The sequence below is a fragment of the Vicugna pacos genome, chromosome 12 (genome assembly GCF_048564905.1).
Source record: "Vicugna pacos chromosome 12, VicPac4, whole genome shotgun sequence".
NCBI lineage: Eukaryota > Metazoa > Chordata > Mammalia > Artiodactyla > Camelidae > Vicugna > Vicugna pacos.
This window is the reverse complement of record NC_132998.1, coordinates 62513096-62525352: the sequence shown is the minus strand read 5'-3', so window position 1 is coordinate 62525352 and position 12257 is coordinate 62513096. Positions and strand designations below refer to the sequence as shown.

The 12257-nt window shown below is 58.0% G+C and overlaps 1 protein-coding gene across 7 annotated transcripts in view; it reads right to left on the bottom strand.

Annotated features, from left to right (window-relative positions):
* The window catches only part of PRR5 (proline rich 5), a 50975-nt gene that overhangs the window by 25208 nt on the left and 13510 nt on the right, over positions 1–12257 (bottom strand). For 2 of the 7 annotated variants that reach the window (XM_072973669.1, XM_072973670.1), the window contains exon 2: positions 621–740. In XM_072973669.1, the coding sequence (XP_072829770.1) occupies positions 621–730 (110 nt within the window). In that variant the 5' untranslated portion in view covers positions 731–740. Of the gene's footprint in view, positions 1–620; positions 1048–1640; positions 1660–8568; positions 8668–12257 lie in introns of those variants that run through there. The other 5 variants (XM_072973668.1, XM_072973673.1, XM_072973671.1 and 2 more) reach the window with 4 other exon arrangements.

Below are 12257 nucleotides of genomic sequence, written 5' to 3'. Positions count from 1 at the left end.
GGGGTGGGGGCGGAGGGGTGGTGGGACTTCCCACGCCCCTGCTAGTCTGGGAAGGGCTCGCTGGGGGAGGGTCGTCTAAGGAATGCCGGGCAGCTGCAGCACCCCTGCTGACAGCTGGGAGGACAGGGGGCCCCTCAAGGGAAAGCCACCCGCCCACCCCCGACCAGAGGAACCCTAACGCAGAAACAGGAAGCGCAGAAGCAACCCACCGACTGCGCCCGCGAGGCTCATCTGCTCATAGGCGAAATGGGATAAACACTTCCTGCTCTATTTACCTCCCAGGTTGCCATGAGCACTGGAGCAGAGGCGTGGGAAGACCCCGGGGGAAGGCGGGCTCGCGGGATCCAGGCCCACCCCGCCACCCACCAGCTGGGCGCTTTGGAACCAGCCCCGGGTCCACAGTCTCGTCTCTCCGTTCTAGAAACACGTTGCACTAAACTTCCCTCCCCGCCCGCACAACTCTGGAGGAGCAAGTTCTCTACAAATTGTGAAGTGCCGCGCTGCCCCGGCACAGTTCCTCGCTGGGGGCCTGCCTTGGCCCGCGGACCGGCTAGAAGGCTCCCCCTCCCCCGACTCCGGGACCAGGGGCCCGCGGGCCGACCAGGAGGGCGCGGCCTTACCTGTTCCAGGTGGCGTTGGCGCAGGCCCGGCGCTGCTGCGTGCCCCGCTCGTCTGCGGCGGCGGCGGCCGGCTCTCTCTTGCCCAGATCACTGAGGCTGGGCGAACTCATGAACTTCAACCTGCGGAGAGTCCTCATGGTGACCCCGGCGGCCGACTCGGCGCCCACGCGCGTCCGGCGCCGCGCCCTGCGCCACGCCGCGCCGCGGGCCCCTGCGGGCGCTGCGCCCTCTACGAGGAAACTTCGGCGAAAGCAGGAAGCCGAGCGGTCCTCCGGGGTCCCGCCCCAGCCCGCCGCCTCCGCCCCGGGCCCCGCGCCGGCCGCCCCGCGGGGTTAATCATTGCTCGGAGCGGCCGCAGCCTGGAGCGCCAGTACCGCGGCGGGTAGCGCGGACCCGGCGCAAACGGAACCCGGGCAGGAGGGGGCGGGGCCCAGGGCCCAGGGCGGAGCAGGGGCGGCCCCAGGGGCGGAGTTTACGGGGCAGAGGCGGGGCCTCAGGGAAGGGGGCGTGCGCAGAGGCGGGACCAAGCTGGGCGGGGCACTGAGTGGGGGCGTGGCCGGCGCCTCCGCGGCCGTAGCCACCGCCCGCTCAGCGCCCCTTGAGCTGGTCCTCCTGGGGTCGCCCTCTTCTGAGGGCCACACGTGCCCACAGGAAACGAATACGCACCAATGCACAATCCAACCCCAAGCACAGGCCCCGCGCCGTCCCCTGCGGCCACACCCACACGGTGCTCAGCTTCCTGCCCCCTCCCAGATCCCTGGTGCAAAGGCTTACGGAGTCGCCCCCACCTCTCCATCCCTCCCCACAAAGACTGTGCCCACACAGATTTCTCAAGACCCCGGCGCCACATGGACACACACTCCTCCGCAGTTTTCATTTTCCAGCTGAGGAAACTGAGGCAGAGTGGGTGAAACAACTTGTTCAACCTCACTCAATCCACAAACGACAAAGCTGGGCCTAATCCAGCCTCCTGAGCGCACGGTAGGACCCTCCAGTTTCTGGGATTCCCACGGGGCTCACCTGCACCTGCCCCCTCCCTCAGACAGGGCAAGGCACCCTTGCTGTCCTCCTCTGGGCCTTTCCTGAAGCAATGCCTGTGCTGAGCAAGTTCTGGCGTCACCAGAACCCCAGCCCTGGTCTCCCTATAAATGCTTCAGGAATGAATCAGTCGGGGAGAGGAGGGGCTGATCCTAGAACCTCAGAGCAGGAAGGGTGCCCAGTGGCGCCCCCTTCATATCATACAGAAGAGCGGACTGAGACCCAGAGGTCACTGGGTCCCCTACCTACACCAGGGTGTGTGCATGAGACGCTTCCCCCCTGAAGGGCACAACCAAAGCGACTGCCTACTGGGAGAGTGGGGCTTGCTGGTCTGGCGGCATCGGTCAACCGTACGAGACAGGAATCTGGGCCTCAGAGTCAAGGAGGTGGTGGAGGGGGCCTGGCTCAGCCTCCAGGCGGGGTTGTTTCTGCCAAGTGACCCAGGCAGAAAGGGTTGCTAAGGCCAGGCCGAGCAGTTAATGAGCTTCTGTGAGCCAGGAGAGCCTCACAGTCAGGCGTATGAGAGCCTGGGGAGGAGACATTGCCCAGCGAAATTCAGCCAGCACTTCCTGAGCACCTGCCACGTGCCAGGCGCTACCTCATCCTAAGGAGGCAGAGTCATGCCCGGCAAACTCCCTGACCCTGGGCTCAAAATCCAGGGAGCAGAGATCTTTGACTCCCCCAGAGCCCATCTTCCCCAAGGCTGAGACTTGCGTTAGCTCTCAGTCAAGGCCCCGGTGGTTCCTATGTCCTTTAGAAACATCTGTGGACCCTATCTGCACTCTCCACCTCCACCATCACCTCCCCAGGCCAGGATAACAGACACTCCCTGCCCCCTCTCCCTGGGGCCACACAGGTCACCCGCAAGCCCCTCCTCTGCGTGGTGGCCAGAGTGATCCTTGGCACACCCGTGCGCAGCTGTGCATGAAGGTCCTGCGGGTTCCACTGTTCTGAGCCCAGAAGCATTCCCTGTCTCTTCCTGCTTCCTCTTCTGACTGCTTCACCCTGAGTTAGGCTCACTGCTTGTCCTCTGGTCATTTGGTGACTTTTCTATCCAATGGCACAAGTCAGGGGGGCTAGGAATGTACTTAGCTCACCACTATGTTCCTGAGCCCAGCACACAGTAGGCAAGCATTAAATATTTGGTTAAATGGATGGATAAACATGTCTCACAGGAGTGAAGAAATTAAATGCTCTGTAAAAAGTGCCCCACTAGACAGAGACAGAATCCCTGAAACTGCCCCTTGTGGGGAATGCAGCAGAGAACCCCGGGATCAGGTCAGACCCTGGGTGGGGGTGGGGGGGTGAAGGAGGGTTTCCCAAGCTGGAAGCTTTGTTTGCTGCGCAGACTCCATTGGGAAGACCTCAGCCACCAGCAAGGCCTGGCTGGTAGGAGGGTCGGTGCAGAGGGAGGCTGGATTGCTTTGGATAAGAAATTCAAGCGAAAATGGGAGGGGAGTGGTAAGGGCAGCCCCCCCGTGGGAGGCTGGGGGAGGTGAGAAGAGGAGGAGCTGGGAGGGGGTCCTGGTGGAGAGGGGGCTGGGAGAAGTGGCCAGCAAGAAATGCCGGAGGTGGGGGTGGCTGAGGGATTCCAAAACCATCTATAGTCAGTACTAAGGAATTAGCTGTAACCGCCTCCTGGCCCCAGCTGCCGACCTCTGTTACATGGTCCACACCCAACAGCCCGTGTGGGGGTATACTGGAGACTCAGCTGAAGTTGCTGTGCCCCGTGTTTGGGCTGGTGACAGGCGAGAGGGATGCGGGGTGGGGAGGGTGCTTGACAGCCAGGGGAGTGGCCAGCCCCCAGGGCCGGAATCGGAAGCAGAGGCCAGCAGGAAACAAACCATTATGCCCCCCAGAGCAGGGGCAACTGGGTGGCCGACGGCCAAGTCCAGCCTCTAAATGTGTTCAGCACAACCCGCAGTGTGGGGGAAAAAACAAAAAACCCAAACTGCGTGCAGCCAAGGTTTGACAATGGAGAGATTGACACAGAAACCCTGATTTCTGGCTTCCTGGGAAGCATCAGATGACCAGGCCTCCGGGGCCGGGGCCCCACGTGACAGCTCTGGCTGAGTGGCTGCCCCCGCAGGCAGGCAAAGGCTGCAGGTGCCCTCCTGGTCCTCCACTCACTGATGGGGTCTTCCAGGCCAGATAAGGGGTTAGGGATTGAGCAACCCCGTATTGGGGGAGAGGGGTCCTGGTCAGGGCTCATCTGTGCGTGGGACTCAGGGAAGGAAAACACCCGTTCAAGGGAATGGGAGGCAGAGGTACACGTTCACGCACCCTCCAAGCTGCTGGAGTAACCTTGCTCCAAGAACCACGCCAGCCCGGATGGCATCACCCGTGTCCTCTCCTCCTTCAGGATCCAAACTTCATTCCAACCCCTGCCCCCACCACCAGCGGCATGTCAGGAGCTGGTGTGAGACCCTGGTCACTACGGAGGACCCCCAGGGTTTTTCCTCATTTTGGGAGAGGGAGCCCTCAGTTGGGTGGCCAGAACTGGGGTCCACTGGCCCTGCTATCAAGTCAGGTGACTTCTGGGGCCTCAGTTTGACCATCTGTAAGACGGATGGACGGGGAAATGAGAACCCATAAAGCCCTTTAGACGCCACATGCTCCCTGTAGATGTGACAGGGGAGGCGGTGACCTAGGTGTCTTTGATCCCTGAGGTATGACGGTGCTGACGGGCTGGGCTGGAGGTTTTGTCCTCGTGGGCGCAGCGCTAGGACTGGCAATGACCTTCAGGATGGGCCCAGCAACTGTGGATGGGCTCAAGGCACTGGGACTTTGCATTGAAAACACCTTGGGGCTGGTTCAAAATGCTGCTTCCCAGTCCCTGCTGGGAACCCTATCAGGATCTTTGGGGGTGGGGCCTGGGGGGGGTTGCTAAATCTCAGGGGACTCTCGTGACTTCCTGGGGTTTGCAAAGCCCTGAGCCTGGCTCGGCCCCTCACTTAACAGATGGATAGCCTGACGCCCGGAGACTGGACTGCAGTAAGTCTGTGCAGCTCTGGAACCCAGGCATCCAGACTCCCGTCCACCGGGGTGCGTACAGGAGCTCAGCAACAGTGGCGCGTCCCCGTGTGTCCCCCAAATCGGGGAGTCAGCCCACCCCAACGGGGCTGGGTGGGAAGGGGGCCCAGGGTGCGGCAGGGGCAGGGCTGCGTCAGTCACACTGCCTCATCCAGTCCTTACAGGTTGCCAGATGGGGGTTATAGACAGAGAAACTGAGGCCTGGGGAGGCCAAACACAGGCTCAAAGTCAGAGTCAGCAAAGGGCGGAGCGGAAGCTGGAGCCAGGCCTGCCGAGCAGGAAGAGGCAGCCGCCAGCACCATCACTCTGGCTGGCGCTGACCTCAGCCGGCTGCACCCTGCCCACCCTGGGCACTGCCCGCTCTGAGGGGCACTTCTGCCCCCTGGTGGCGAAGGCTGGTGCTCCCTAAAGCTGACTTGGAAAGTTCCCCCTGCATGCTGGGGAACCCCTGGGGCAGTGGCTCTGCACCCTGGGGGCCTGGACATCCAGGGGCACTCCCCCCATGGCTCCCTGTGCCCAGCTCATCCTTCCCTTCTCTGGGATGGACAGGGATGGGGACACACCTGCCCCACGATGGGGAGTCATGGGGTGCACGCCAGGGCTTGGTCGCCGCTAGCGGTTACAGTCACAGCGCAGAGAGATTCCCGAGTCACAGCTGCGACGCTGGGTGAGCCCGCGTTACCCACGGTGACTCCAGCACCAGCTGTGATTAGGCTGGTCATCTCTGAAGGCTTTGCAATGTGCTGGATCTCAGTGACTGTCCCAAGGCTGGACAACCTGTCATCATCCCAGGCTGGATGGGCGTCGGGCCCATCAGAAGCCATGTGTGTTGTATTTCATGAATGGGCGCACTTCACAGAGGCTCCCCCGTGCCAGGCTGGGGTCGGGGCAACAACCTCAAAGGTGGGTGGGTCCTGCCCTCAGAGTGCTCCAGAGGAAATGTCCCTTCCAGTGGCTTCAGAGCCAGGACCGACTATGATTGCCCTTCTTTCACAGATGGAGGAAGTGAGGCTGAGGGGGTGCAGTGGCTGGCTCAAGCTGTCAGCCAGAAAGTGCGGGCTCAGGGATGCTGCACCTGCTGGTGGGGGGCAGTCCGCCTCCCTGGTGTTTTAATAAACCCCGGAGACATATTCACTGAGCACCTACTGTATGCCTGGCACTGTTCTGGGTGTTGGGAATACAGCAGGGCAAGAAAGACAGGGTCTCTGCTGTCATGGGGTGAGCCCTCTGTCCCACCCCGGCTCTGCCAGCCAGCATGTCCTAACATCTTCATGTTCCCCCCATGTCTCTTTGCCAGCTGAACCCCCGCTCTGCCCGCTGCCACCAGGGCCCTTCCCCTGGTGGTCCCCGCCCTCTGCTCTCAGAACATTCCCCCTCTCAGTTCTGGGAGGGTTCCCAGTTCTAGAGGTGGGTCAGGGGTTCTGATCAGCAGAGGCCCCTTTTCTGAGATCCCACAAATGCGTCCAAGAGACCTTCTTCCCCAGCCTCAGTTTCCCATCTGAAAACAAGGTTGTGAACAGCCAGTTCTCGAGGCCCTTCCCGGGCGGCCGTTGTATAACGCTGCCTGGTTTATAAATAGTTGCTGGGTGGCGCAATGAGGGGTGTAGAGCAGGAGCGTGGCCCAGCCGGGATTCCAGGCTCCAGACTGAGGCTGCTCCCCGCTCGGCCGCCTCCCCTGCCAGCCCCTCAGCCCCCGAGCCCCAGTCTCCTCTGTACAGTGTGCCTCCCAGCATGAGTGTGAGGATGAAATGCGGGTAGAGGTCACAGCTGATGCTCGTGGAGTCCTGACTATGATCTGGCCACCACACCACATCCACCTCTCCACTTCTAAGCTTCCACAAGGAGCTTGCGAGGGCCCCGGGAAAAGTGACTGGTCCAAGGTCACACGGCCTGGCCGGGATTCAAACCAATCAGCTTCAGTGTCTGTGTGTGCCCTCAGCAACCTCCTACACGAATGAGGACGCGTGTGCCAGCCCAGGACCCAGCGCAGAGCAGGCCCTTGAGTAAACATGAGCCATTGCTTCCTTCATTTAATCAAAGTCACGAGTAGAGGCAACATTGGCACAGTGGGGCCACCGCCACCAAGGTGTCTGTCCCTCCCAGCCTCCTGTCCGAACACCACCCCTGCCCTGTCCAGCCCCACACGATCAAGTTGGAGACAGAAAAAGCAATCCGCCTGCTGGGCTGAATCCTGGGGTACCCAGACCGCTCACCTGTCGGGGGTAGGGCTGACCCCCAAAAGCCCTGCTGGAGCCCTAACCCCCAGTGCCTGTGAATGTGGCCTTATTTGGTGTAGGTCTTTGCAGACATGACTGAGTTGAGATAAGGTCACCCTGGAGTGGGGTGGGCCCTGCATCCAGGGATGGAGGTCCTTATGAGAAGACACAGATACAGAGAGACAGAGGAAGACAGCAACGTGGAGGCAGAGGAAGAAACAAGAGAGATGCAGCTGTGAGCCCAGGGACTCGGGACAGCCAGCAGAAGCTGGAAGAGATGAGGAAGGACTCCGGACCTGCTGAGACCCTGACTTCAGACTTCTAGCCTCCACAGTTTCTGTTTTAAGCCACCCTAGTTTGTGGTCATTGGTTAGGACAGCCCTAAGACAGCAGTACATCACCTTTCCCCAAGCAGGGCTGCACTCCCCCAGACCCTGGCTTTGACCTCCAGGTCCATGGAATCCCATGTCCTAGTGTGGAAAGGTCGGGCCCCAATGCTCAGTAAGCTGGAGACACGTTCACCCCCTACTCCCAATTTCTTTAACAGGAACATGAACTCCAGGAGGCGGGGAGGTGAGCAGTAATGTCGGCCAAAGGCATCACGGGTGTGGCCCCTGAAACACGGACAGTGCCGGGTGCCCCAGCTGCATTTCCTGACCTGCATCTCTGCAGCGGCCCTGGGAGGCGGCCCCACGACCATCCCCGCTGCGCAGACAGGCGGGCTGCGGCCACACAGGGCAGAGCTGGACGGACTGGGCTTGACACCCCGGCTCGACTCCTCCCCAGGCACTTCCTTGGCCAGCAGCCTTTTCTTGGAAGAATCCTTGGAAAGAACAAGTACCACTCGGGACATGAGACCTCACACTGATAATGAAAGGCCCCGGGAGGGGGGGCCTGGGGTAATGGGCCAGGCTGGTGGACGTGGGGGCTTTGGCAGTGCCTTGCCTTCTGAACGGCCCCCTGAGGCACAAATGGCTAGTTCCAGGTGGGGACCTGTGTTCTTGACTTTGTAAATAAAACCCAAAGAGCCCAGTGAGGAGGTGATGCTGGGTCTCTGCCAAGTCTAAGGCTCCGCTCCCGGAGGAGGGGCATCCACCCAGGACACAGCTCCACCCACCACCCTCCCGCTTCTGCAAGGACGCAGTTCACAGACCATGAAGGGGTGGATTTAATGCAGGAGAAACTGCTGCTGGGAGTCGCTGGAAGGGTTGGGGGGGGGTCCTATCTCCTGGGGGCGAGAGGTACCTCTTACTGAGGGCTTGCCCCGGCCAGCCTGGCCCACAGCCGGGCAGACCTGTCCCCCATCGCAGGTGGACACTGAGGCCCCAGATGCTGATGGCACCTGCCAGGTCACAGGCTGATGAGGGGCAGGGCCAGGATGGATGCTGGGTTCCCATTCCAGTTCCTGCCTTCCTCCGTGGTGGGCTGTGGACTGAATCCAGGCAGGCTCCTGGAGGAGGCTGGGACCACCCCCCGACCTCAATCTGAAGCCTGGGCAGATAGCGCTCCCGTGATGTCCCCTAGCTCCTGCTGAGCCAGCCAGGGCAGGCTCTGCCCTGCTCCCAAGCCTGCCCACCTCTGCACCCCAGGGTCCCTGCAGGCTCCAGACTTCTCCACCACCTCCCCTTCCCCAGACCCAGCCTCTTGGCCTGCCAGCCTACCTGCGGCCAACACACTCACTCTGCCACCCAGCTGTGACCTGCTCCAGCCGAGGCCCTTGCCATGCAGGATGAGCTCCAAATTTCCAGCGTGGTGTCCAAGACCTCTGCAGTCTGAGCACGCCTCTGTTCCTCCCGTCTCCCCTGCATCTCCCACTAAGCCCCTCCAGGCCCCGTCCTGCCCACCCCCCACCCCGGCCCCGCCCCGCCCAGGAGACAAAGCGACCACTGTTCTCCAGCCTTTCCGCCAGCTTCCCACCTCCAGGCCTTCAGCCGGCCTCTGCCCCGGACGCCTTTCCTCCCTCCCCTCCAGCTAGTCTCTCTTGGTGATGGTAATGATAGTAAAAGGCAGCAGACAGTCGTGATTCAGTGTGTGGGCTGGGTTTGGGGGGTGGCTTCACCGGGTAATAGCTGACCACTTTGGGCTGATGACTTCTGTTTAACTGCGCCTCAGTTTCCTCACCTGTAAAATGAGAATCAGAATAACACCTTCCCCCGGGCGACCCCCAGGCTGTACTCAGAGACGCCAACTGCTTCAGGTGGGCTTGGCACGTAGTAGGTGCTCATCGGCCTCAGCCATTTTTACCAGCTGGCCTCCTGCTCTGCATGCCAGGTCCTCCAGCTTCCCCTGGGCCCTGGGTCCCCACCTCGGCGATGTGGTCCCTTCTCCCCTCGACCCAGCTCAGCCAGCAACCCCCAGGCTGCCCTCCCTCTGCCCTGTGTTGGGGTCTCAGGACTGGGCCTGCCTCCTCCATCAGGTGTTCCCCGAGGACCATATCCAGTGGACACTGACAACGACTTTCTTCTTGACCTAACCTGAATCAGCCTCCTTGGAGCTCTCGGCTGGTTGAGGCCTGAGCGTGAGCTTCCCTCTCTGTCCTTATAGAATCCACTTTGAGCAAGAATCCTGCCAAGTTGGTTTAGGAAAGTCCCCTAGCCCTGGCATCTGACCACCCTGGTACCTTATCGCCCAGCCAGCCTTCAGTAAGAGTTTGGTTGAGTGACCAAGTCAGCAAGGATCCCCGTTCCCCAGATGGCTCCTCTTCCTGCTTTCCCATCCACTGGCCCCCGCCTGCTCCTTGGCTGTAAATCCCCACTTGTTCTTGTTGGCGTGGGAGTCACATCCAATCTCCCGCCCCCACTGGGAGACCCCGTGTGCAATCTGGAAATGCAAAGAGCTCTGAAAATGCAGAATTTACAGGGCTCGTTTGGCTACAAAATCTGATGTGACCAGAAAAAGTGAGGCTATTCAGTCTCTGTCCACCCCACTTAGTGGCGATCTTGTGTAAAAACTGTCCCCAGGATGCCACCCTGATCCCTCCCCAAGAGTTGCCACAGATTGCCTTATCATTGAAAATAATAGGAATTCCAAAGTCACATCTGGCCCTGAGGGTGTCAGCCAGATAAGGGATGGAGCATGTGCACAGATGGCAAGATGTGTCACGGAGCCAGTAGGTATGTGGCTGAGCTGGATTCCACCAGACTCCAAAGATGGCCTGCAATTTAGTGGGAGAGTTAGAGATGAGCTACATACAGGCTCTGAATGTGCTTGTGAGAAGCAGTAATACACAGGGAGCATTATTATTATTCTGCTTTAACCACTTACAGGTCAAGAGGTTGGACAATTTAGATCACTACACAACCTGAAAGCTTTTTCTTACGTATCTCCTAGAAATGCGAGATAAAAAAATTACAAACATAGAGGGGAGGTTATAGCTCAGGGGTAGAGTGCCTGCTTAGCATACACAAGGTCCTGGGTTCAATCCCCAGTGCCCCCATAAATAAATAAGTAAATGAATAAAAATAATAAACCTAATTATCTTCCCCCTAAAAAGAAAAAAAAATTACAAGCATCTTCTAAATGCATCACTGAGCTTGTAAGAAAGAGGAAAATCACCAGGGACCAGAATGACAATATTAATATCATCATTAAGATAATCTTATTACTATGTCTATATGATATTTAATACTAACTTTTATAATGCTTGCAATAGGCAGTAATTCAATATGGAGCGATGTTCACGCATCAAGCCCTTGAGAAAATGAATAAACCTCATTTAAAATGGAGTCAGGAGACCAGAAGAGGGAGCTCTCACGCCCGACCACTCCCCCATCAACTGCAGACCCGGCAGGAAGAGATGTACCTTTGGGACTCCAACAGGAAGAAGGTGACTACTTTACTACCCAGCAGGAGGGAGGAAGAACGTCCCCTTGCCTGGTAACAGCCCAGCCAATGAGAAACTGTTACAACTCAGCCAATGAAAAGCCACTACACTTTTAACTCCCAGCTTTCTCTAGTGGACACTTTGTTTATAACAGCCCCTTCCAACTCCCCTTCTTGCTTATAAAAGAATGGTACCCAGGACTTGCCTGTGGTTCCGCATACACTGCGTGTCCTGAATTGTAATTCTTTGCTGTTCCTGAATAAACCCATTTTTGCTGGTAAAATAATAGGTGTTTTGTTGTTTTCCATCAACACCCTCTAGCACTTGCAGCAACCCCAACTTCCCATTTCACAGATGAGGAAACTGAGTGCAGCCCATGTTGGTGGAGCTGGGATTCAAGCTCAGGCAGTCTGGCTCCAGAGTCTGTATTCTTAACAGTTACACTCTACTAAGTTGCATGCTGAGCAGTATTAACAGTTAAGTCACAGGAAAACATGGTGAACTGAGAACCCAGATGTTGAATGAGTGTGGGGCAGGCTTGTGGGGTCGGGAGAGGGGTGTTGAGACAGAGAGAGGGTAAAACCAGCAGTCGGGAGATGAGACACTGAGTAAGCAGGACGATGGGAGATGCAACTGAGCTCTGCCCAGAAAGCCAGGGGCTGGAGGGGCTGTACCCCTAATGAATGGGTAGCCGAGATATGCCCACTGTCAAAGAGAGATGACAAAAAAACTTGTCTCTGCTCACCAGAACTCGAGGTAGGAAAAAGCTTGCATGTCTCCTGAGAATCTGTAGCCATGCACCTGCCCTGGGGGACGGGGAGTTAAGTTAGGTAAGTTGAGAGAGACTAAAGCAATTAACATAAAAGTGGCCCTACGCTGTGACAACCCTAGGCTGCCAGGCAGAGTAATTCTAAAGATGCTCTGGAGAAGCAGGTGCACAAGCCAGGCCTCCTGGGGTTCCCACAGATAAAAGCCTGGCTGGAAATAAACTCATGATCTCAAATTATACAATACGCAAGGAAACAGGCCACCATGAGGGAAGGAGAGCAAACGTTTCAAATGTCAGGATGAAAATCCTAGAACTTCAGGCAAGAAACTTTTAGAAAGAGACTGTAAAATGAATTTGCTTAACATAATCAAAGACAAAAGAAAACATGACTAGAACAAGATGCTATAAAAATCAGGTACCAGCCTCCTGGGCACCTACCCAGGTGTAAAAGGGGACGGGACCCGGGAGAAGGGAGCGTCGTACGCAGTCTCAACAGTCGCCAGTCCCACTTCCTTGCTGTTCCGTAATCAGTGTAAAAGTCCCCATCGACTCAAGTGCCTGGTGTAGGAGAGTGTTAGGTACTCAGCCCGCTCCTGTCTGGGTCACAAGGAAGACATCTGGCTCTGTGCAGAATAAACAACTTCAAGATAAATTTGAGCTTTCTACTGCTCCACATCTAACAAAAGCCCAGCTGGGAGAAATAATATTCATGAGCTTGGTCCAGAAGATGTGCAGTTCCCCCATCATCCAGGTTGGAG